This window comes from Netta rufina (genome assembly GCF_964035555.1).
Source record: "Netta rufina genome assembly, chromosome: 4".
Lineage (NCBI taxonomy): Eukaryota > Metazoa > Chordata > Aves > Anseriformes > Anatidae > Netta > Netta rufina.
In genome coordinates, this window is record NC_140127.1 from 58,238,000 (window position 1) to 58,261,501 (window position 23,502).

The following is a 23,502-nucleotide window of genomic DNA, read 5'->3' on the forward strand; positions in this document are numbered from 1 at the left end:
CAAATAAGAGCCCAGTGATAAAGTCACTTCTGATTTCATATTAGCAGCTGCTGTTAGAAGGCAGAAACCAACCCTGAAGCAGTGAAGCAGTTAGAGCTGCCTTTTTTTTTTTTTTTTCCGTTTGTTTTGTTTTGTTTGTTTGGCTTTGTTTTACTGTAGTCTGGATATTGATTCCAAGTATGAGGAACTCTCTTTATCTGCTTATTTTAAGTCTTGATATCATTGACTCTGCGTGACCACAGTTTCCAGAATCTGTGATAAACTCTGGTGAGACACCAGACCAAGAAGTAGGTCAGATCTAGAAAACAAAACAATTTGCTAACCCTTGTGATAAAGATAGTAGGAATTTAAGGACAACACCTGCTTTCAGTTCTATCCATGAACCTCCAGTCACCTTTTACAGGGATAATCAAATGTGGAACTTGGCCCAGAGCTACCTGCTTTTAAATTACATTCAGACATCAAGGTAATGAACAGATACCACAGAAAAATCTAAATATCCCTGAACTGGTATACTGACTGGTATGTTGATTTATTCTTCCAAAAAGATCTCAACAGATGCATTGCTAAAAAAGCTTTACACCCAGTTCTTGCTCTCCACTTTCATTCGCCTTAGACTGGGTCCATCCTTTCAGTCTTTGAAAACCACCTGGCTACATCCATCCTCCTTGCCATTATTTAAGTAATCAGCACCGTAGCAGCCACACAGCAAACCTTAAAGTCATGCAGTGTAAGAAGGGAAGCTGGTTTCATTTTAAAACAGAGCTGATTTCGTTCATCCACACTCACACCCTCATATTCACGTGCTCACAAGTACCTGGCTGGATTCATGTATCCACGAAGTCTGTTCGACATTCAGGCACCAAGACTCCTGAATCCAGGTCTGTCTAGGACTCCTTGTGACCACACAGGGGGCAGGGAACACCGGCTATTCAGTTCTTTTGACTTGGGGCTCTTCTCAGACTGGCAGCTCGGTGCTGACTTTGGATAGGCCTTTTTATATCCTTCAGGAGTTCCCAATAATCACTCTGTAATCAGTCCATTCTGTCCTGCCTCTGAGAGTCATCAGGATTGGCTCATCTGCTCAGGTCCTTTGCCTCCTGACCACCTGCAGGTAGATGCATGCGAGGACTTTGAAGACAGCTAATCTGAGCGACATCAGCACATACCATTCTTATAGCCCTGCTGTTTGTTCTTTCTGGCACCTCCACGCCCAGGCATTCCCATTCATACCTACCCTAGCACTACAATTCTCCAAAATTTCAGTGACCGCCAACCATGGAAGAGAAGGGCAGAAATGGTAATCCTCCGTGGAATGAAGCACAGACACTGGCTTACTGCACAGGAGAACTACACAGTATTTTAAGGTAAGGACTGAACTACCCATGATTTGACCATAGGTTATGAACCCGTGGCCATCTCCTGTTAGTTTCTTTATTAGCCTTTAAACAAGATCACATGCATGATGTGTTCTCTCTCAAAACGTTACTCTACATTGAAAAATGATCTAGAAAATAAACTAATTCAGAAGATATTTATTTCTAGGCATGACAAGGGAAGCATTAAAAAGATCTACCATTCTTATCTGCTTTACTGACCAGTACTCTCCTGGCCTAATACTTTTTTAAAAAATAAAGTGACTAGAAATTAGGGCAAACACTATGTTGATTTTCATGCTACTGACCAAAATAACATCATCTCAAAATTAATCTACACTGTCAGGAAATCACAGTGCCTGCTGATACCTTCCATCTTCCTCCTGCATTTCAGTATCCTGAAGACAAGCTAAGTAGTTGCAGCACTGAGCACAATACAGACCAGGTGCAGGAGAGGGAACATAAATACAACTCATTTCTAAAAGACAAAGCATAGGGTATTGTCCATTTGCTTCTAGCTTACTAGGATTCCACCATAAAGGGAATATTGTTAATTCAACAAACAGAAAGACAAACTTTATTTTCTTCAGATGATCACGTTTGAAAGCACCTGCCTTTTGCTATCCTCAGGAAACCGTAGGTTACTTCAACAATCTAAAATAAATATGTGACCAGATGAACAAATTCCTTACCTTTGCCCTGCGATTCTTATCTGCAGTGGTTGTTTAAGAGAATGATTTTCAGTGCACCTTAGGGTAAGTCTTCATCTTCATTACAGAATTTATATATGAATTTTCTTGAGAATGATAAGGAGCAAAATCAGTCTCTATTTGAGTAACTCGTTTAATAAAGAAGGGCACAGAGAAAATGGATATGCCTCTAACATGAATAAGAATCACTCGAGTGAGAAAGATGTTGTGGAGATGTTTGTTTGCTTTGTTTTGTTTTGTCTTTTTTTTTTTTTCTTTTCCCAGTTCCTTTGTACTGGCCAGTTTGGAAGGTCTTCCAAACCAACCTCACTTTCTCAGGTGGCTAGCAAGTGCCTCGATATCCAGGTTGCAGAACATCAAAGATTTTTCAGCCAAGCAAATTACCGAGAGAACTCCAACACCAGATCCAACATGCACGAGCTCTGCTGGGGTGGGACTGAATTCCCTTTACATGACAGTAATCCATATAACAGTATGGATTTAAAAACTGAGTCTTTTACTTCCTATACTAGGTCCTAAGTAGTTTTTTCATTTCTTTTTTTTTTTTTTTTTTTTTTTTTTGCAATGTTAGACTCACTCTAGGAGGTAGGGCTCCTGGGGAGATCTGTAAGAACAAAACCTGATAGGATTCTTTACTTTATCTATGAGGTTAAGGTGTGGGAATTGGAGGGGAAAAAAAACCACCACCCAAGGTCTTCTGATTCACAGTAGTAGGCATGATTACATCATTTGCACCGAGCTGTAAAACAGCCAGACAGGAGCAGCAGCCGTACAATACCCCCTGGGGGAAGAATGCCAGAACACCGACACAACGTTTATATCCCATTATAACCTACTTCAGCACTGGGCTTTGCTGGCACCAGTCGCCTCCTGATTTGCTAGCAGCTCTATTACTCAACCAAAAGGTACAGCTAAATGCATTTTATTCACCTACAAGTGGCATTTCTTCTATTCTACTTCCAGAGTTTTGTTTTCTTTTTTTCTTAGAATTCTTCCACAGTGGTATTCTCCACAGAGATCCTTATGCCATTTTGCATCTCTTCTCATGAAACTCGCCCTATGACAACCCCTTTCATCCTCTCTCCTCATTCCTATGCACCTCCTTATGAAGGAATTCATGCTGAAGTCTTCATTTCCCTCTCCAGAATGTCCTTCTTAGGCTGCTACCATTGCTCCATGGCGCGAGCTAAGCTGGCACTGCTGCCACAGCAGCTTGTGAAGCAAAAAATTGGATTAAACTGCAAAAGCAAGAGATCTCAGATATCACTACAGTATCTGATGACACATGAGCCAACTCTGGCTACAGATATTAACTCAGGCCACAGAAACTTCCTAAAGAACTTAAGTACTCACCTAGATGGCTTTCCCTTTTTGTTGAGGCTTACATAGCGGCTTAAACAAATGCAAAACAGCCTGCAGTGAGTTTTTCAAAGCAAGAAGCCTCAGGACCAACTGCAGGTATTGTTAGAGAAATACACATCTCTTTTCCACTCTGCAAAAAGGAACAGTTAACTAAAGCAAGCCTACATTCACTATTTCTCGCTATTTACTTCCTGTCTTTGAGAGCAGCTCAGGTGCCTATTTATAAAGACAGATGTGAGTGGGCAATCAAATCCTCAGAAGCGGGAGGCAACGGTACCACAGACAGATCACGGCATGCCCAGACCATGAAGCAAAGTAGCACTAACTGCGGAGAGACTGAAGCAAAAACTTGGCAATGTGCTAAATTTGCGTGTCATGGAGACCAGGCAGAAAAGCCATGGACAAGAAGTCTGAAAAAGGGACTACACGAGATGAATGGCTGAAAAATAAAAGCTAACAAAGATTAAAAAAAAAAAAAAAAGAAAAAAGAAATACCACATGCAAACCAGGCAGACTTTAGAAAAAAGGCAGTAGTTGACTGTTAGAAACCTAAAGATTAGTATTATAAAGAGCAAACTGGGGCCATATTTGCTGAAAAATATACATATTTTTTTACTATACTACCAAGAATGAGAAATCATTAACAGCAGAAAAAGGCTGAATGAGCCTTCGGTTAGCATTAAAAAAGGAGGATGAAGAAGAGATCTATGTGGAAAGTAAATTCACCAGGTTCAGACACCACCAAAATCCTCAAAAACTTCAAGATCAATTGCTTCCCTTTGAAAAAAAGATGCATAAGCACATTACCAACACACATTACCAATATTTACTGTCACAGAAATCAGGTAGAAAAATTAAGACAAAGTTTGACAGAAGGAACTGGCAATATATTCAGTAGCACTGACTGCTGCTTTTGTACTGTGTCACTGGGAAATGCAGCAAGTACATATGTACTTATTCAAGCCAGAAACAAAACTCCCATTGACTCAAGTACATCCAAGACCGGACTAGAAAGGTGCACAGAATAACCCCAGGGAGATTGCTAAAGAGCATGCCCCTGTGAAATAGGACACGGCTATTATTAACACAAATTTAGAAACAATTACGGGCAGGGCAGATCACATTTTCATATGTGGGCAGACTAAAGATACTCAGCAGAAAATATAGCAAAATAATTGTTTCCAAGCACTCCAGCGTGCCAATTCTTAAAGAAAGAACAGAGGCAAAAGTTTCCTGGAAGAACAAAAGGGCAAGCTTGAGCTGGGTTGGTTCTGTAGTTGCATTTCTCACAGAACACCTGAATGGACATTCCTGCTCCTGCTGGCCTACAGCTTCCTTGTGCCTTCAACCATTGTTAGATGAGAACACTGAACAACCAGCAGCTTTCAAGGAGGCTGCTGAGGAAAATTAAAAATAAGAAATTGCTTTCTAAGTTAAACAGCTTATTTAGAAAGGCGTCCCCAAACAATCAGTCCAAAACATCAGAAAGTTCACTTAAAAAAAAAAAAACACAACAGTGACCCACAGCACCACATCAGAATAATAAAAAACAAACAAAAACAACCTCTGTTGTAACTTTTCATTACAAAAATACCGGGTGGAGGAGAAAGACTGGAGCAATCTCATACAAACCAGGGGGCTGAGACATCTGACAAAACATAAACACACACACGTACACAGAAAACGTTGTACTGAAAACCAAGGAACTGCAAACTGAACAAATACTGTGTTACTGAGGAGAGATTTTTATCAGAATAATTTTTAAAAGTGTGTATTTAAGTAAGAGTTGCTAACTTTTGGTAGCCCACTATTTTTATACTGATCTGGAAGCCTGTTGCTGGCTATACACACACACAAATTGTATCTTTACAAGTAGCCTCTGTACCCATTAGTAGAACATGAAGTCTGACAGGGAAAGATTTTGGTCCTTAAAACTTGGGGTTTTGTTGTTTTCACACACATGTTCATTTTATCTGCAGTATTCAGGACTGATCAGGTTAACTATAGAAACTTTAGTTGGCATTTCTTTTTCTCCCCACCTATAAAAAGCTTCACATGGAAAACTCAAAGAAATGTAGTTCCTACCAAGCCAATGTGTCAGGTAAAAAAAAAAAAAAAAAAACACAAAAAACCACCACCAACAAAAAAAAGTAAGTATAGTCTTGAACTTGAATGGTCTTAGCTGAGAAGTGAGAGAACTGATACAGAATTGACACCCAGCAACATGTTAATGCTGCACAGCGTGTAGGAGACATCATCTCAGCAGCCTAAAGGCAGATTTCAGTCTTGTCCCTTTATCAGTATCGGAGTCTCTATCAAGGCTCCAGGTTTGTTTCATGTTCTTCTGTTTCATCAGGTAGTTCTTCAGCAGATGCACCACAGACACTTTCTTGGTTATCTGCAGACTGATTCAGCTCTTCAGGTTCCCCAGGTGCAGTCTGAGTTATTTCTTCTTCCTCCTCTTCCTCAACTTCCCCATCATCCTCTACATCCATCTCAAACACCCTCACGTGACGGAGATTTGAACTTAGCTATGGAAACATGAAGAAGTTTCACTTAATAAATGAAAGCACCAATACCAATTTAAGTGTTGCCCAACGGGCCTGAAAATAGCCTTTATCTCTGAAATGGAGGTATCAAGGAAATTGGCAACTGTTTTATTGCTCTGCAGGCTGAAAAGTAAAACTAGTTCATCTATTAACTTCCGTTAAAGGTTTTTCCTGGTTGTTTTATGAGACAGTTACGATTGTATCCTGACACATTCATAACAGACTAACAGAATAATCAATATGTAAATAGTGATAAAAATCAACATCTTGATAAGCCTCAATAAACTACCAAAAACAGGTTATCACCCTCTCTAGCCACAGTATGTTTCCTTTAATTTTTTACAGACTTGTTCACAGATACTGTACTTACCACACAGGAAACTTTTCTAATGCCATTTACAGCAACATACTGAGCTTTCATATTCTCCAGCACTCTCCACTGGTTCTCCAAGAAGACGGTGCGTGTGGGTATCTCACCACTCTGCTCCTCCAGTCTGCAAGAAGAGAAGCACAAAACTAGTACAAAGAAAATTCCAGTTAAAAAAAAAAAAAAGTAATAATAAAAAAAATTCTCTGTGAATCCCATTTTTTTTTTTGGCTTTGGTCTAATTTTTATTATACCATATGCAGCAAACAGATAAACCCATGACTCTAGATACTCCAGATACTCTGCAGAAGAGGATCCAACAGAAGAGACACTGCATGTTTCAACTGAGGCAAAAGATTACAACAGAACAAGAGGGAGTTGTAGAGTCCCATCTTGCCACAGATAACAGATATAGCAAGAAACTGAGCTTGGGCTTCCTTCAAACCCCTCCTCAGCAAGAAGAGTTTCCAAACGAAGTCCTGGAGGCAATATTCCACTTATATAGAAGTTTGGCCTCCATGACCTTAGCCAAACTACCTGTTCACTCCCACTCATGAGGACTGTATGAAGGAACTCCCTATTACAGTGGCCACGATTAGTTCATACTGGTTTTTAATACTGTCTGCTTGTTCTTTTATATAAATTTCTTTGTGGCATAAAAAAAGAATCTACAGAGCAGTAGAGCTCTTTGTTTTGAGCCATTAATATATCTTAATCCATCCACCAGAAAGGCACGTGGAACAACAAGAAAAAGCAAATGAGGCACAACAATTAAAAGCTTGGATTCACCACTCAAACTACGATGGCTTTTTTTCTGTGTGCAGTTCCCCCAGATGCTCTCTCCCTCCTGTACCAACACAGGGAGAAGAACCATCAACTCATGTTTCAATGATAAGCTGACAACAGCTCTAAGTGTGACTACCAGGGGAAAGACGAAAAAAAATAAAATGTGTCTGTTACAAGGCAGAGGCAGATAACCAAATACACTGAAAACATCCTAAACTCAATATTCTGATCAGCAAAGTTAGCATCCACTTCAGAAAACAAGTAAGGTTTCTGCTTCTACGAGATGCCTTGAATCGTTCCTCTGATTTTGTCAAAGTAGAACCAAGTGCACAGGTAGTATTCTGTCCAAAAAACCAAACAAAACTAAAACAAAACAAAGCCCATGAAACAAACTGTTTATGAAACTTCAGTCCTTCACCACACTTTCTCTAGCACATAAAGAGTTTTTCCTTTTAAAATATTTACATACATGGAGTACACAATTAGAATATTTGCTTTATCTGCTTTTCAGTTCTGCATTTTTAGGCTTCAAAGTTTTTCAGTACCTTTTAGTAGAATCCCAGATGAATTCCCCTTCTTGGTCCTCATCTGTGTATACTGAAGATAAAGGCAGCTGAGCCAAGATTCTCTCCTTCCCCTCTTGTTCCACACTCTCCTTCAGAACTACAGTTACAGTTTCATCATCATAGAAATGTGCATCTAAACAACTGTAGCATCTATAGAAATAAAACAGTGCTTATATTTTAGAAAGCATCAAGGAATAAAAGCGAGTGCAAAGCACTCACATCAACTATTCAGCAGTTAACAGGGAGCTTTACTGTAAATAAAAAAGTCAGACTTACAGCTAAGACACTGAAAGACTGCTAAAAACTCCTGTAAGATACAGGACAAATGCCACTGAAGGACATTACTAGCAATCTTATTTCTTCCCATTTCAGTTGAAATGTAAGAAACAGTTAACACAAACACCAAGGATAACTCCAAAACACAGCTGAAGGTACTGAGAGCCACCACATTTGGCCTTTCTACATTAAAAGCAATAACTTAGCCTGCCACGTCTTCTGAGATGCCTCCCATTCTATCTTACTTTAAGAAGATTGCAGATATAAGCAAGAGCTGTTTCCAATTAGCTTTGTTTCCAGCACATGTGCTAAAGCTCTAGTTTTCAACCAGAAAACTGAAGAATTTCTTGAGCTTAAGTACAAAATAACTCAATGGTCTCAAGATGCACCAGGGGAGGTTAAATTGAATATTAGGAAGAATTTCTTCACAGAGAAGGTGGTTAAGCATTGGGACAGGCTGCTGAGGGAAGTGGTGGAGACCCCATCTCTGGAGGTATTAAGAGACATGTGGACATGGCACCTGTCTTATGGCCTGACTCACTCAGGAACTACAAGCTAGTCTGGCATCCCAAATGCTAATCTGCAGGATAAAAGCCAAATTATAACTTGTTAGGTAACCTCATGTAAAATAAACACCAGAAAACATTATCTTTAATTCAGCAGTGTGCAACTCTGGAAGAAAAATCAACTAAATATTCTGACCTGGAGTCCGAGCTCTCATTTATACTGTTGTTCAGGAAGTTTCCAAACTCTACTGCAAGAATTCCGTTACTGACAGACCTAAAAGGACAGAGATCATTATCTTGGTGACACTCCTTTTCCACTTGTAGAAAATACAAAATCTCTAATGGCAGCTGTAGTAAGAGAGGGTGTAAGCCTGTCTAAGCTTAGCACAACACATGGCTAAATCCCAAAATGATATAACTGGTGGACGCGAACCTTTTGATTTCTTCTGCCCCTCAGCAAAACGTGACTAATGGAGTCAAATGGGAAACTGCAGTTGGCCTGTGGGATACAGTTTGTGTCTGAAGTCTTGGCTCAACTGTTTCAGTCCCAGGTCCATTAAGTTACTTGTTTCTCAAATCTATAGAAAATGAGTTCAGGCTGTCCAAGATACCAATGAGGGAGGAAATAGGATGGAAACTACTCCACAAGGCTATAATTTTGTCATCAGAAGCTCTCAACTGGAAACACTGAGGATAGCTTCATCATGTGTTTTCTTCAGCTGTAGAAATGTTTTTAGAAATTCTCACCCTGTCATCTCCTCAAATTAAATGACACGGATTATAAAAGTCAGTATTTTATGGAGAGAAAGTTTTTGTTGTTTTCTAAACCCTGGTCATTTCAGTGGTTCCACTGACAGAATGCACCTTAAACAACTACACCAGCACCACTAGGCAGTGACAAACTATATCTTGGGTACAGAAACTCCTGAAGGTGCCCAAAACTACACCCCAAAGAGATGTATTCTATAAGTTGAAGCTATGAGTCCAATGCCCCTATTTTTCCCTAGTGTATTAAATCGCATGCTATAAAGAGTTAACTAAAGAATAATATTTATGGTAAGACAGAACAAAACAGAAAGCCTCATCATTCCTTGTAAGCTTTCTTAGTTAACAAGCAAGTAATTTTGTGAAGGACAAAACAAACGGAGTCATAGTTCATACAATCACAGAATGGTTTGGGTTGGAAGGGACCTTAAAGATCTCCCAGTTCCAACGCCCCTGCCATGGGCAGGAACACTTCGCACTACACCAGGTTGCTCAAAGCCCCATCCAGCCTGTTTCTGAGCACTTCCAGGAATGGGGCAACTTCCAGTGTTGGGGCAAGTTGTAACTGTCTCTATACACATGCTATACACATAATCTCACAAACCATTTTTCCTCTATTTTTCTTACCTGGAAGTATCTGTATGTCTCCTCAAAATGTATATTTTAGAAATAGAACTTTCTAATATGGTGAAGAGCACATAATGTATATTGGATGCTTTGTCATTCCACCTATAACAGTGGGGGAGAAAATGGGAAATGAAAAGTCAGATCACATTTTAATAACTGTTAAATGACATATACCAAGAAATAGCAGCATACTTACAAAAATGGTAGTTTAAATAATTGAGGTGCGGAATCTTCACTGAAAAGGAAAAACAAAACCAGCATGTAAAATACTATTATAATTTTGTGCAACTGAACTTTACAAAAAATGTAGAAAAATACCTTTGAGAAGTTTTGTAAAGAGACATGCAGAATGCCTGATGCACTGACTTCCCAATCACATCCTAACAAATATAATGAAAACAGACCAAAAAATACAGACAATTATTCACAATCATATTCCTTCTTAAGACCATTAAATAAATAAATACATAAATAAGAATAAAACCCTAGTATATTTGAAAGAAAAATCCACCGATACTTATATTGGAATACAGATTAATGTATTGCCAACTAATCAGCTATCTAATCTACAGTGCATACATTGAGTTAATTAATATTAAAACAGCTTATTTATTACTTAAATAAATAAATAATAATTAAAGTTAAATAATTACATAATAATTTAATTAATATTAAAACAGTTAATTAATGCACATGGCACACAGAATGCACAGAAAACACAAAACAAGAAATCCCCCATTATGCTCTTCCCAGCCAAAGGTTTAAGACACCCAGCAGTGAAACTGGAATGCATGCTGCCACCTAGGTTATAGCCACTTAAAGGCAAAGATTAAAACTTCAGGCCTTGCTAAGGCTGGCTACTATCTTCAGTTGGCTGCTACCCCTAAGAGAAAGTTACCATTTATGTAAATCGAACTTACAGCTGGCTTTTGTAAACACTGATCAATGACTCCTTCCATTTGCTTTTTGACAAAATGCAGTGATTTCTCAGGATAGTAGGGAAACAAAAGCGGACTTTCTGCAAACAGAGAATCAAGGTTCATTTAAAAAAATGCTTCTCTTTCTATTAAAATATATTACATTGCTACTAAAGTGACAAATTGGAGTGAGTCCAGTGGTGGGCGAATGAGATATTCCTAGAGCTACAGCACAAATTGAAGGGGCTGGGTTTGTTCAGCCTAGAAACAAGAGGGCAAGTGAGAAGGAACCTATTGCTCACTTCAGCTACCTAAAGGAGCAGTTACAGAAGGCAGAGCATCATCATTCACAAAGTTGCACACAGCGAGAAGAGACAGAGCAATCAAGCTCTAGCAAGGGAAATTCTAGTCAGATACAGAGAAGTTTTCACAAGGACTGGGGCTGGGCACCTAGAGAGGCTATGCGGTTTCTATCCTTGCAGATATTCGTAACTCATACAAAGTCTTGAGCTGTCCAACTTTGAAGTCAGCTCTCCTTTGAACAGAAGGCTGGATTAAGTGATCTCCTAAATTATTCCCTCATTATAAATTCTAACTCCAGTTAGACAGCTTTTTAGATAGCTTAGATAGCATTTTCTAGATTCTGCTTTGCCAAACAGAAAATGCTATCACGTCCCCTCTTTTTATCGAATTAGTTGGTGATGACAGGAAAAGGCAGCTGTAGCAAATGATGTTACAAGACAGTTTACGCTGTAAAAGTTTTTACAGTTTACAAGTTCTGTGGTTAAACAAGAATCATTCTCAGCCTCAGTTTGCTATAGTCTCTTACTTCCTTTTCACTACTAATTAACAAAATACTCTAGGAACATTGCAGGGTTTTATAAAATTCAGTAAAAGAGAATAAGCAAGAACACTTTCCCAGGATATGAACAAATGGTACTTATTACTTCTTTGCACTGGAATTAACATCTCTTAAAACAGACACTTTCCTGCAATTCCTTCCAAACCAACACTTCTGAGACTGGTACATAAAATGTAGAAAACTCCAAATAACTAGAAAATTGTAGACAACTAAGTAAGCAGCTGCATAAAAACTCTGTGAAATAGCAAGGCCCATTTATTTTATTCTGCTCAGATGTCATAACTAACACTACAGAAATAACTCATAGGCATGAAAAAACTGATTATTCTTCTACATTTGTTAAGTTCTCTGTATACTTTTCATTCAATGTGTTGTGAACCATATATTACCTTTAAGATGAGTGCTGTTTTTAAGAAAATTAAACCACTGATTTCCCTCTGTATTAGGTGGTGATACAAGGTCATCATCTTCATCTTTCAAGTACTAGAAAATAAAGAGACAAAATAGAGAGACATTTGTAAGACTGCAAATTAAGAGTAAGTGTCATTAGAATTCACTTTAACACAGCCTCTCATGAATCCATGAAACATCCCTTCTAAATGCAACACCTCTGCTTTTAAAATTAAATATTCTACCACTTCGAGGAATGAATAAGAAAATGAACTATCATCTAAGATCATATGCTGCCACTTCCATATGGAACTGATTTTTAAATGATGTTTAGGGACAGAGAAGAAGAGTGGGCATAGCTTTTAGAATTTTCTCCATCGAAGGATTATCTTTTTTATTCTCTTTTTCCATTTATTCCCTCATTCTTTACCTGGCCAACTCTCTCCACATTAAAGTATTTTCCTTTACGATTGTAAAGTTCTGGTGCCTGAAAAAGAAATAACGCAAAGAAAACAAAAAATTAAATACAAAGGTAATAAGTAGGGTACAAAAAGATGACTGAAGTATTTAATTTTTTTCAGATTCAATTACCAGCAGCAAAAATACAGTTGTTAACTACAACTGCTGTATTCAGCACACCAATATAACTTACCTCATTGAAGTGTTCAGTAAGAAAATCAGCAACAAACGTGATATCTTTCTGAGTCATCTAAAACAAAACCAAAAAAAAGGGCGGGGGGGTCAAGAAGGGAGCAAAGGTTGAGAAATACAACTCGGTGAACACAGAATACCTGTTCTGTAGGCTGAATAAGACCAGCTCCCTCAGCTGTGAGGACAGGGTAAGTACTCCAGTGTCTCACCAGCCTGTGGGCCCTCTGCTGAACTCACTCCAGTTTATTCATGCCTGTCTTGTACGGGAATGCTTTAGAAAGCATTCTAAATGTGATCCGACTAGCCCTAAATAGCGACCATAATCACCTCCCTTCAGCTTCTGACCATGCTTCTGTTAGTACAGCCCTTGTTACTCCACGCTGTCTTTGCTGCGAGGGCCCACTGCTGGCTCGTGACCAGCTTGCATCCACCAACATCTCCAGGTCCATCTCAACAGAGCTGCTCCCCAGCTAGCTAAGGCTGTGCCATTGCAAATTTTTCCCCAGGAAGAATTTTGCATCCACTCTTGTTGAACCTCAGGAGGTCCCTACGGGTCCATTCCTGCAGCATATTTCCTCCTGGATGTCTCCCTCTGCCCTCAAGTGTACCAATTAGTTCATCCAGTGTGGCAGTGTCTGCAAATCTGATGCAGGTGTAGTCTAGTCTATTTCCTCTTTCAGGGCATTGATAAAGATGTTAAAATCCCACTCCTGCTAGCTTTATCTTTTAGGGCATCTAAAGAGCTGCTATATACATATTTCACAGAGGTCTTGTGTCATATACAGTGTACTAAAAAGAATAGTATTAAAGAAAATAGGAAAATTAGTATATGCAAGACAGCACCTTAGTGTATAAGTGTGGATGTGCAGACATCAGCTTTCTCAAAGAAATTGTACAGACACCATTTTGGTTTTAGAACAAAAAATAAACCTTTAATTCTGCCCTCTAAGTCAAGCAGAATACAAAATACACCTCCATTTATTAGAAAATGTTATTACTACCTTATTCAACTCTGGAAGCACATGATCTTCTGACATTCTCAACATGGCTAAGGGGGAAAAAAAAGCTATTCTTAATGCATTAATATTAATATTTTTCCTAATATTTTTAATTTTCCATTGCTATATAATAAGACAAGTCTGAAAATATAAGAAAGATTAATTTTTAAAAGTGAGCAATTATGAATTGGGTCTGAAATTAAACTTCACTTGTCCCACTAACTTGCAACAGAAATCTTGGATAATTTTTATCTTTTATCCTTTCCAACTGCATTATATCCTCCAAAAGACTGAGATAAAATTTTTATAAACAGTTCATACAAATTTATTCATGTCCATAGTAAGAGTAGTAAAATGTGCATATAAGTGTGTGTATATACAATACACTTATTTGGGCCATGACAGTACTCATGTGTTAAGAGAATTGCAAAGAATTGATTTCAAATCAGAAAGAATTATAAGAAGTTCTCTGTTTAGTTCCAAAAAACACAAACAAACAAAAAAACCCACAGTGAATATTTAATTATTTAAAGTGCTAATAATGTTATGACAGAACTCTAATAGTTCTACTTTCTGCAATTTTTAAAATTCATGTAATTATATTCCTGTTTGTAAGTTCACAAACACTGCATTTCTGGTGCTTTTACAGTACCAAGTTAGACTGTTTAGGTTTTTATTAAAAAAAAGTTCTGAAACAATAGAAAATATAAACCTACTCATAACCATTTTATAAAAACAAGCTGTCTAAAACAAAGAGTTCTGCTCTTTCTTCTAGTGTTTCACCTGCAGCTACCCTATGTTCTGTTCTCTGCATCAGAACATGCAGAGACTGCTAACAGGAAAGTTACACACCAATGTAAGCTAGGTCTCCATAGGAGAAAACAGTGAGTGACAGAGTTAAAGAGTTACACTGTACTTCAAATTTGGTGTAAACTGAAAACAATCCTTTCATTTCTCCAAGTCAAGACCAGCAAACTGCTCAATGAAGCACACAACAGTCTGGGGTAATACTACAGGTTACAAATACAGAATACCCACTCTAAACACACACAAATTGAATTGAGATCTATCAATATAAAACAGATAATAAATTTATAATTATTCTTGCCTCATCAACTGTAAACTTACAGATGTCCAGAAAATTTCTATGATAATAATAAATAGATAGTTATAACTAAAATTGTTTTAATTACTTATTAACATTTCAGTGCTTACCATACAAAACAGATACTGAATGTTTACTAAGTCATCAAGCTTACCAACATACAGCCATCGAAAAAACGCTTTGAAGTTTTTCATACTACTGTCAATAACCCTGCACAAGAAACAAACAACAAAAAATTACCAGACCTAAATGTCATAAGCTGTTCTGGGTTTAAGTTTCCATCTTTACTACAGAAAGGTCTGTAAATGTATCGATTTATTAAGAAATGCTGACAGCATCCCTCCCAGTAAGTGTCTTCTTGGCATATAGATCTATGAGATGCAGTAAGACAAGATTTAAAAATTCTCCAGACTTTATACTTACTGAAGCAGCTCATTTGCTTTCAGGATGAAAGAACCAACAGCAGTAATAGCCTCTGCAAAGAGAGCAAGCCATTGTTATTAAGCTTTCAAAAGTAAAATGAGAGTGGGTAAGTACCATACAGACTACTGTACCTTCAATTCCAGATGCATCTAATCCCAGAGACTCATATTTTTGTTTCCACAAAGCCATCCCCTTCAATTCACTCAAGTGGTATAACAGTGCCTCTGAGCCACTAGGAAAGCAGAGCAAAGAAATATAATCTTTTATACTTCTTTTATACTCTTTGTTTCATTACACACCACATTTTTATCTTTTAATGGGTAAAGCAGAGAGCTTTATAAGGTCATCTGGCATATAACAGTTAACAAACTATCACTTCACAGAAAAGCAAATATTGTCCTAATGATTTTAACTATCACACAAAGTTGATGTGAATATTTTGCATATAACCTATAAAAACACCAAGCAGTAATACACAGCTGATAGACCATGGAGGCTGCTTGAATTATTTCAATAGCTCTCCATCACCCAAGAAGAAAAGAGTGCAGTTTTCATTACCATGGTCTCTACACCAGCACACCTATATACAAAGAACGACTGATTTTACCAAACTATATAATATGCCATTTAATCTAAAATACACTGGAAGTTTCTTGACTTACCTCTGCAAATGACTTATGATCAACTTTTGTATACTGGAATAGGAGGACTCTATAGACTGACCGAGTTTTTTTAAACCCTGTAAAAAAAAGAAATACAAACATACAACAACGTTCTATTAATGTAACAGAGTAGTGATTGAAAGATCCCGAAATAGATCACTTTAAAATATTAAATAATATTAACGTACCTTTACTGTGAGTTGGTTCATTAACAATGCCTGAAGTTCCAGACTAAAGGGGGTGAGGGAGAGAAAACCAAATATGCTTTCATTTTGTATTTCAATATCAAATGCAAACACGTACTCAGATAAAACAACAGTAACTACCTTGCTTTGCCCCATAACAACAGCTGCATAAACTCATCCTGAACAGAAGTGGTTGTATTCTTTTCCTGTCAGTCAAAATGATTGAAATAGATTGGTCAAGAGTTTAAATCCAGCCCCAAATAATCTCACAAATGCCTCAGTTAAAGTACATCATAAAACCCATCCATACCCTTGAATGCTGAAATCAGACTACTGATCACTGGAAATTCATTTCAATTCAATGATTCAAGTCCAGTATTTTAAGTTATTTTCGGTTGTGTTACTCAGTAAAAATTATAAAAATTTCAGTTTCCCACCATCAAGAATCTACGTTAAAAATAAATAAATGAATTATTTGATTCAATTAACTTCCAGCCATGCACACAAAATACAAGCAAATTCATGAGCATCCCAATCCTAGCTGTTACATGTGCTCTGTTGAACCAGGCTGCAAATGCTGGTGGGCTGCCACTCAGCAGTTACAGCAGTCAGTTCATCAGTGACTGAAGTACAAAGAACACAACCTTAAATAAAAAGCAACTGTTCAATAGCTGTGCAAGCTGAAAACTGTAACTTAAAAAAAAAATAATAGAATAAATGAAGTAAATGAGGATCACAATACAATGGCACTTGACTGTACTCAGGTATATTCAGTGCTAGAGCGACTGATACAGAATAGCAACAAGGTTGTCTCTGAACTTAGAAATTTTTTATCTGGAAGCATTACACAAACATCAAGATACACAGTTTGTTAGCACGAACAGCAGAACTACTGCAAAAAAAAGTTCTTTCCAAAAGAACAGTTAATACTATGATACCTGTACAAACTTTGTTAACCGTGAGTCCATCTGCATCAGTATTTCTTCCCATGCTTCACACATGCACGTCAATGACAACTTTATATACTACAAGACAGAAACAAACACTAGCATTACTCCCTTTTTTTTTTCCTTCAATACACATTAAAGAACTGGCTGTTACAATGCAAAGGAAAAATATACTGCAGATAACAAATGAAATTTATTATCAATTTTTCAAGTCAGAGCTTTAGGTTTACTCAAAACCAACTTACATTTCCTACTAGGAAAAAAAATTACTTGATTTAAGAATATTGAAGCCTGTAAGAACTGCAATATTAAAAAGATGTCGTAACAAAATTGTACCTGTAACAGAGTTGAAATGTGAGTAAACTTCCGGGCCATGCGAGTTACCTCAGGTAAATAACTTGATAATAGACTGGTGTCCAGCTATAACAAACAAAATGAGCAACATTAGCAGATGATTTGTCTTTGAAACAGCATTAGATAACAAAAATGAAAAGACAGACGGGGAGAACCCAGAAAAAAAAGCTGTCATTTCTCATTTCCTTAAAGTTGATTTTCATAGGGAAATGAAGTTAATTCATAGGAGTAAGGAATTTTAATACATGCAAAAAATTCTTGAAAAAAGTCCTAATTCTGGACTTCTAACAGTAGCTATTTGAAGGATGACTGGTCTGGATAGACTGGATAATCAACAGCATTGCTACCGTGCCTTTGTGTGCAGACTAAAGAAATTTTGAATAACTAGCTGAATAAATTCACATTATATTTAAAGTAATATTTTAAAAGAATGCCTCAGAGCATCACCATCAGTCTCATCTGTGAAACTGCATGTCAACGTGATAGATCCAAAAGCTAGATCAGGGTGAATTTCAAAGAGACTAAAAATAATAGTTGCGTTTTTCTGCAAATAATGGGAAAGCAATAATGTTACCTGAAAGTAATTAAAGCAAGCAGTTTTACCTTTAAAGAACAGTTTAAAATTACTTTACTTGCCTGAAAATATGTTATCTCTGCTTCATTGTCCGAAAAGTCTTGTATTTCTGTAATAACTGACAGCGATTTCAAATCACTAGACAAACATAGTCCACGACAAGAACCTGCCACCTGAAGGATTGCAGTTTAAATGTTAATGAAATATTGCAATTTCTTATGATGCATTTACTGCTCTACCACATTCACATACAAAGAAGACTGCATTCAATTACATCTAAAAACAACATGGAATTTTCAGCTACAGTTCAAGAACAAAAGCACCCTTTTTAATGTGGATTAGTGTTGAGCTTAGTTTCATTTAAAAATGAAAATACATTAAAATAATCAGTTAGAGCTGAAATGTCTTTCCAGCAATAACCACACAACCCAACCCAGAGAAACAAGTACTCCTTTCTTTGAAATCTCAACAATCCAGTTTCACTTATGTTTAAGCACACATATGTTATTATTTTATTCAATGCAGTTATAGTTTGGTATGTTCTGAAGAAAAAATACATGGAAGGGAAAGAAACATACCCCAGTTACTGTAGCAATCTTGAACATTCCATAGGCATAAATTTCAATAAACCCTGAGCTGCCTCCAAGGACGAGAGCATTAAGCCTATCAAAACAGAAGAGTATGTGTTGATGAGCTTATTAAAAGAAATTAACAGTTTTTTTCCTAGACTATCACAAGTCACATCTGTCAGCTTCTAATGCATACAAATACAATCTTTGCTAAATTCGAACCTTCTAGAAGAAAAAAGGAGCAGCTTACAACAACAGCCCGCCTACCAATACAGGCTGCAATGGATTCTGATAAGGCTATGCTTCCATTCCCCTGCATTTATCCTAACCACACACATAGTAAGTCTGTTGCAGTTGCTCACTGTTTTTCCTCAGGAAAATCTCAGCAGCAATAAATGTGTAACACAGACCCAGCTGCAAAGACAGGGTCTTTGCAGGACAGCCTTCAATTGTGCCCCAAGAAATCTTCTAATGAAAAGAAGATGTGGCACCAACAGCAGTTGTTCATAAGGTCTCTGACAAACCCTCTAAATTGAAGAAGAAAAATGTAAACTGATGGAGATTTAAAAAAAGTATATTCCTTGAACTTCATCTTTGTACATGAAAAAGGAAACATTCCATACCTTTTCTCCAGGACCCTTAAAGACAGATTATGAATACCGTAAAAGTAAGCCCCTCCGTTATTTTAAAGCCAACAAATAAATGAATAAATAAATGAGAGAGGAAGAACAACTCACAAACAGAATTTACCTTACGTCACCCAGAAGCTTCATAATCTCATCCGACTTTTCTTCACTGAAAATACAAAATACATGATTGGTTTTTATGTAGCTTGTCTCAATAGCAGGAAAACAAACAAACACAAAAACTAAAACAGATATCACAGTTTACCTGAAAATTTTTGCCGTTGTACTATAACTGAAAAATAAAACAGTATTTTCAATTACAATCAGCTGACATCTAATCCAAAGCATCTGTAGAGCAGTATAGTTAATAAACAAAACAATGACAACAAACACAAATGTCATGTTCCTGGATTGCTAGTATAACACTTACTTTTTTGGTAGTGCTGGTAATTTAGGCAAAAGGAGATTTGACTCATCTTCAGCATTATAAAAGGAAGTAAGAACACTGAAAAACAAATAAGATTATCTTTACTAACCAAACTGTAAAAATGGAAGGGGAAAGAGAATTTCTAATGTTGAAGTTACAGCACATACTCAACATGTCACTTATATTAAAAAGATACAAATATCAGAGAGTAATCCCTTATGGGGCCTTTAATAACTAAATTTATCTAATAACCAGATTAATAAATCAGGCCTGATTTATTTATTTTTAATTCCTTCAAAGGAGAACATTTGGAGAGTTTGTAATTGCTGGCTCAGTACCTTAACACTGAATCCCCCATCATCTGTAATGCAGTTACTGAGTGGGGCTTCCTGTTTAAAACCCGTACAGTCCTGCAGCTAACCTACTAGCAGCTCAACAAAGCTTCACTCTAAAGACACATACTGTGGTATGAAGACTAAAACACAGTCCTTATACCACACTTTAGATGTGTCTGAATGATTAGGTTCTCTACAAGTCTATCCCTATCTGTCCTTCACTCAGTGGTGAGGCACAGGCACAGGATGCCCAGAGAAGCTGTGGATGCCCCATGCCACCTCTGGAGGTGTTCAAGGGCCCTGGACAACCTGATCTAGTGGTGGCATCTGAGCCCATGGCAGCGGGGTTGGAACTTCAAGTCCCTTCCAACCCATTCCATTATTCTATAATTCTACAATCAGAAGAACACTAGAACGCCTTGTGATATATCTGTTTTCTTGCTATCTTAAGGTTTCCATTCTCAGGAGGCAGGGTGGGAAATCAGTCAGACTTACCGTACCTCTCTTTTTCAAATAAATGTTTTATTAATTGTTATCCTAGCATACAATAAAGTGCACGTTAGAGGTTTTTGTAAGACCATAGAAATGGGGACAATGATATCTCCCAGCTCACAGGTGCTACTGAGAATTATTTAATGCCACAGAGTTCACAGTCACTACAAGCAACATTCTGACTTCCTGAGCAAGCACACCCATGGCAGAACCGCCAGCAGGTTTGGATGTCATATCAAAGATGGACTGCTAAAAGATGTAAACACCAAACTAAAGGTCTTGAAAGCACAAGTGAAGAAAGATTTAAATATAATAGCTTTTCTAGTGAAACAAATAACCTTATAACATTATTATAATTATTTTAATAAATTAATTGGTATCGAAATAAACTGGATCAGGAGACGTGCTGTAAAAGTTAACAGTTTTATGCTGAAATATTTGCATATAACCTAAAGAATCACAAGACTAAGGTGTCAGCACTGAAAATAAGCATATGAAAGCTACCTGTTAAAATTTTCCCTCTGGTTAGAATAAAGCAGTAAGAAGATAACATCTGCTATGACATATTTTCTGATTTGACTGTTTGTAACATACACAGTATAAATTATTAGTAAGGTAGTGCTACATAGCCCATAATGTACTTGTAGGTTCTCAGACCCACCTGCTTTCCTCAGTTACTTCCATCCAATGCATGTAGGTAATAGATGAGTCCACTGAGAAGGAGTGCAAGCTTTCAGGTTTCTCTACATCGCACAGAATAATCCGCTTGGTATCAGTAAGGCCAAAAGCCAAAACTAGAAAAGGACAAGTAAAATGTATAAATAACCAACATGCAAAACTTTGTACTTTACACTGAAACAACACATCTTCAAAGTCCAACTCTGAGCATAATTTTCTCTCTGTCCACTTACAGTGCTTCCAAATTCTCACTTGAAACCTAATTAGAATGAGGGTTTGAACTCCCATCATATTTTAAGTTATGTATTTGTCAAAAGCCTGATCCCACAATTATTTATTTACATGTTGAACATGTTTACATGCTTCTAACACAGTCCTGATCAGATAGCTTTTCACTATTTTCCCAATAAATTTAGTAGTTCACATAAAAAAACATCTGCTGTGTTAGGAAATGGATGCTTTGCTACACCTTGAAAAGCAGTATTTTGGACATAAATTCATCTTGGAAATCTTTTTTGTGATTGCTTTCAACAGTTCAACTTTTGCTATCACTTTCAATAAACCTACATAAAATTAAGCTACCCTTTTCTTCAAATACACTTTACTTCAAAGTTTCTTTTGCAGATAAAATGTATCAACACCACAACCTTCAGCGATTCCCAGTGGGATTTTTATTGCAGCATGTCACCTCATATACGTTACATTACTTTTGCCATCGGGCCTCCAAGCAAGAGCAGTCACTTCTTTTCCTGTATTTTCATTTGGCGGCAAACTCCAAACTCGCTGAAAGTTTGCGAGCCGATGAAGCAAAACCTACAAAGCAAACACATTTAAGACAGAAAAATAAAATACTAATTTAAATAAAACATTAATTTAAATAAAACCATTAATATCATTTGTAAATCAATTGAAGATGCATTTTTTTTTACTATTCTTTAATAACTTCCACATCCTCAATAACACCTTTTCCTTGAGTAGATGCTTCGTTCCTGTGTGATTTAGAGACCAGCATGCTGCTTACTGTACAGCAATACATAGGAATAGACGGTGCCTTCAAGAATTTAGCAGCCTGTACCCTTCAGGGTTACCCATGCTTCTCCGCCAACAACAGTCCAAAAGCATAATCAGTCTGCATGCATGACCACACAGCAGTTTCAGGAAGAAGAAAAGCTTGAAAACAGATTTAATTTAAATAGGAAATGCTTTAAAATCCCATAGATATAGGCACCCACAGTTTCATCAGCACATTCTACAAGACCAAGCGCAAGGTCCCACACTTGGATCAGAGCAATCCCAAACGTGAATAGGGTGGGTGAGGAGTGGATGGAGAGCAACCCTGTGGAGATAAAGGCCTGGGGTACTGGTGGATGTAAAGCTCCACATGTGGGGGCAATGCACACTTGCAGCCCAGAAAGCCAGCTGCATCCCGGGCAGCATGAAAAGCAGCGTGGCAGCAGGGCAAGGGAGGGGATTCTCCCTCTCTGCTTTGCTTGTGAGACCCCACCTGGAGCGCTGCATTCAGCACTGGGGCCCACACTACAAGGATGTGAATGTATTAGAGTGAGTCCAGAGGAGGGCCACAAGGATGATCGAGAGGCTGGAGCACCTCTCCTGTGAGGAGCTGGGGGCGTTCAGCCTGGGGAAAGGCAGCGCTGGGGAGACCTTATAGTGGTCTCTTTATCAGCGACTGTAGTGACAGGACAAGGGTTAACGGCTTCAAATTGAGAGCGGGTAGATTTAGATTAGATATGAGGAAGAAATTAGTCGCTGTAAGTGGTGAGGCTGCGGATGTGGCAGAGCAGCTGTGGGTGCCCCATCCCTGGGGGTGCTCGAGGCCAGGCTGGATGGGGCTTTGGGCAGCCTGGGCTGGTGGGAGGTGTCCCTGCCATGGCAGGGGGTGGGACTGGGCGATCCTTCAGACCCCTCCCGCCCCAACCCTATGATTTCTTCTGCAAATTAAGACCGGAAAGCGTAACGAGTTCTGCGAAGCCTGATAAAGCATGGCTTCCCTTCCCTTCCCTTCCCTCACACACGGCGCAGGGCGGCCGCGAGATGGCGGCCGCCGCCCTCCCCCGCCTCCCTCAGCCCCCCAGCCCGCAGTGCCGGCGGCGCTCACCTCCCCGGCCCTGTTGGCCAGGGCGATGAGGTCCCGTTTGGGCGACCAGGCCATGAAGACGACCTCCTGGGGCAGCTGCTTCTCGCCGACCTGCCTGAAGGCGGGCATGGCGGCGGCGCTCCTCCAGGCGGCCGCCTGGCACCCTCCGGCCCTGCTGCGGGGAGCCCCCGGCCCCTCACGGCCCCTCACGGCCGCCCGCCCGCCGCCGCTGCCGCCTTCCGGAGGCGGCGCCTCCCCCGCCCCGCCGCCTGAGGGGAGCGCGTCCCGCTCTGAGGCGAGTCCCCGGTTTTCTTCTCACAAA

General features: G+C 38.5%; 1 protein-coding gene across 1 annotated transcript; it reads right to left on the reverse strand.

Moving 5' to 3' along the window:
- Positions 1–4,950: 4,950 nt before the first annotated feature.
- Positions 4,951–23,386, reverse strand: ANAPC4 (anaphase promoting complex subunit 4). The gene is made up of 28 exons (XM_084286727.1): positions 23,202–23,386; positions 21,793–21,898; positions 21,069–21,201; positions 19,584–19,658; positions 19,419–19,445; positions 19,278–19,322; positions 18,537–18,621; positions 18,021–18,131; positions 17,367–17,450; positions 17,022–17,108; positions 16,225–16,289; positions 16,087–16,129; positions 15,899–15,975; positions 15,368–15,468; positions 15,237–15,288; positions 14,968–15,023; positions 13,712–13,758; positions 12,712–12,768; positions 12,490–12,546; positions 12,059–12,152; positions 10,811–10,908; positions 10,209–10,270; positions 10,087–10,125; positions 9,891–9,992; positions 8,695–8,772; positions 7,696–7,866; positions 6,368–6,491; positions 4,951–5,979 (listed from the first exon to the last, which is right to left on the reverse strand). Exons 1-28 carry the CDS (start codon positions 23,307–23,309, stop codon positions 5,764–5,766), a joined length of 2,400 nt encoding a protein of 799 aa, XP_084142853.1. The 5' UTR covers positions 23,310–23,386; the 3' UTR covers positions 4,951–5,763.
- Between the last annotated feature and the right edge of the window lie 116 nt (positions 23,387–23,502).

Bases quoted from the DNA above. Each gene is read 5' to 3' on its own strand.
- ANAPC4 (XM_084286727.1), bottom strand. From the start codon at position 23,309: ATGCCCGCCTTCAGGCAGGTCGGCGAGAAGCAGCTGCCCCAGGAGGTC. The intron at 19,659-21,068 runs GTGGGTCTGAGA...TTTGTTTTTCAG, and splicing joins GAAGTAACTGAGGAAAGCAG to TGTTCTTACTTCCTTTTATA. The intron at 12,153-12,489 runs GTAAAGAATGAG...TTTATTTTCTAG, and splicing joins ATGTGGAGAGAGTTGGCCAG to TACTTGAAAGATGAAGATGA.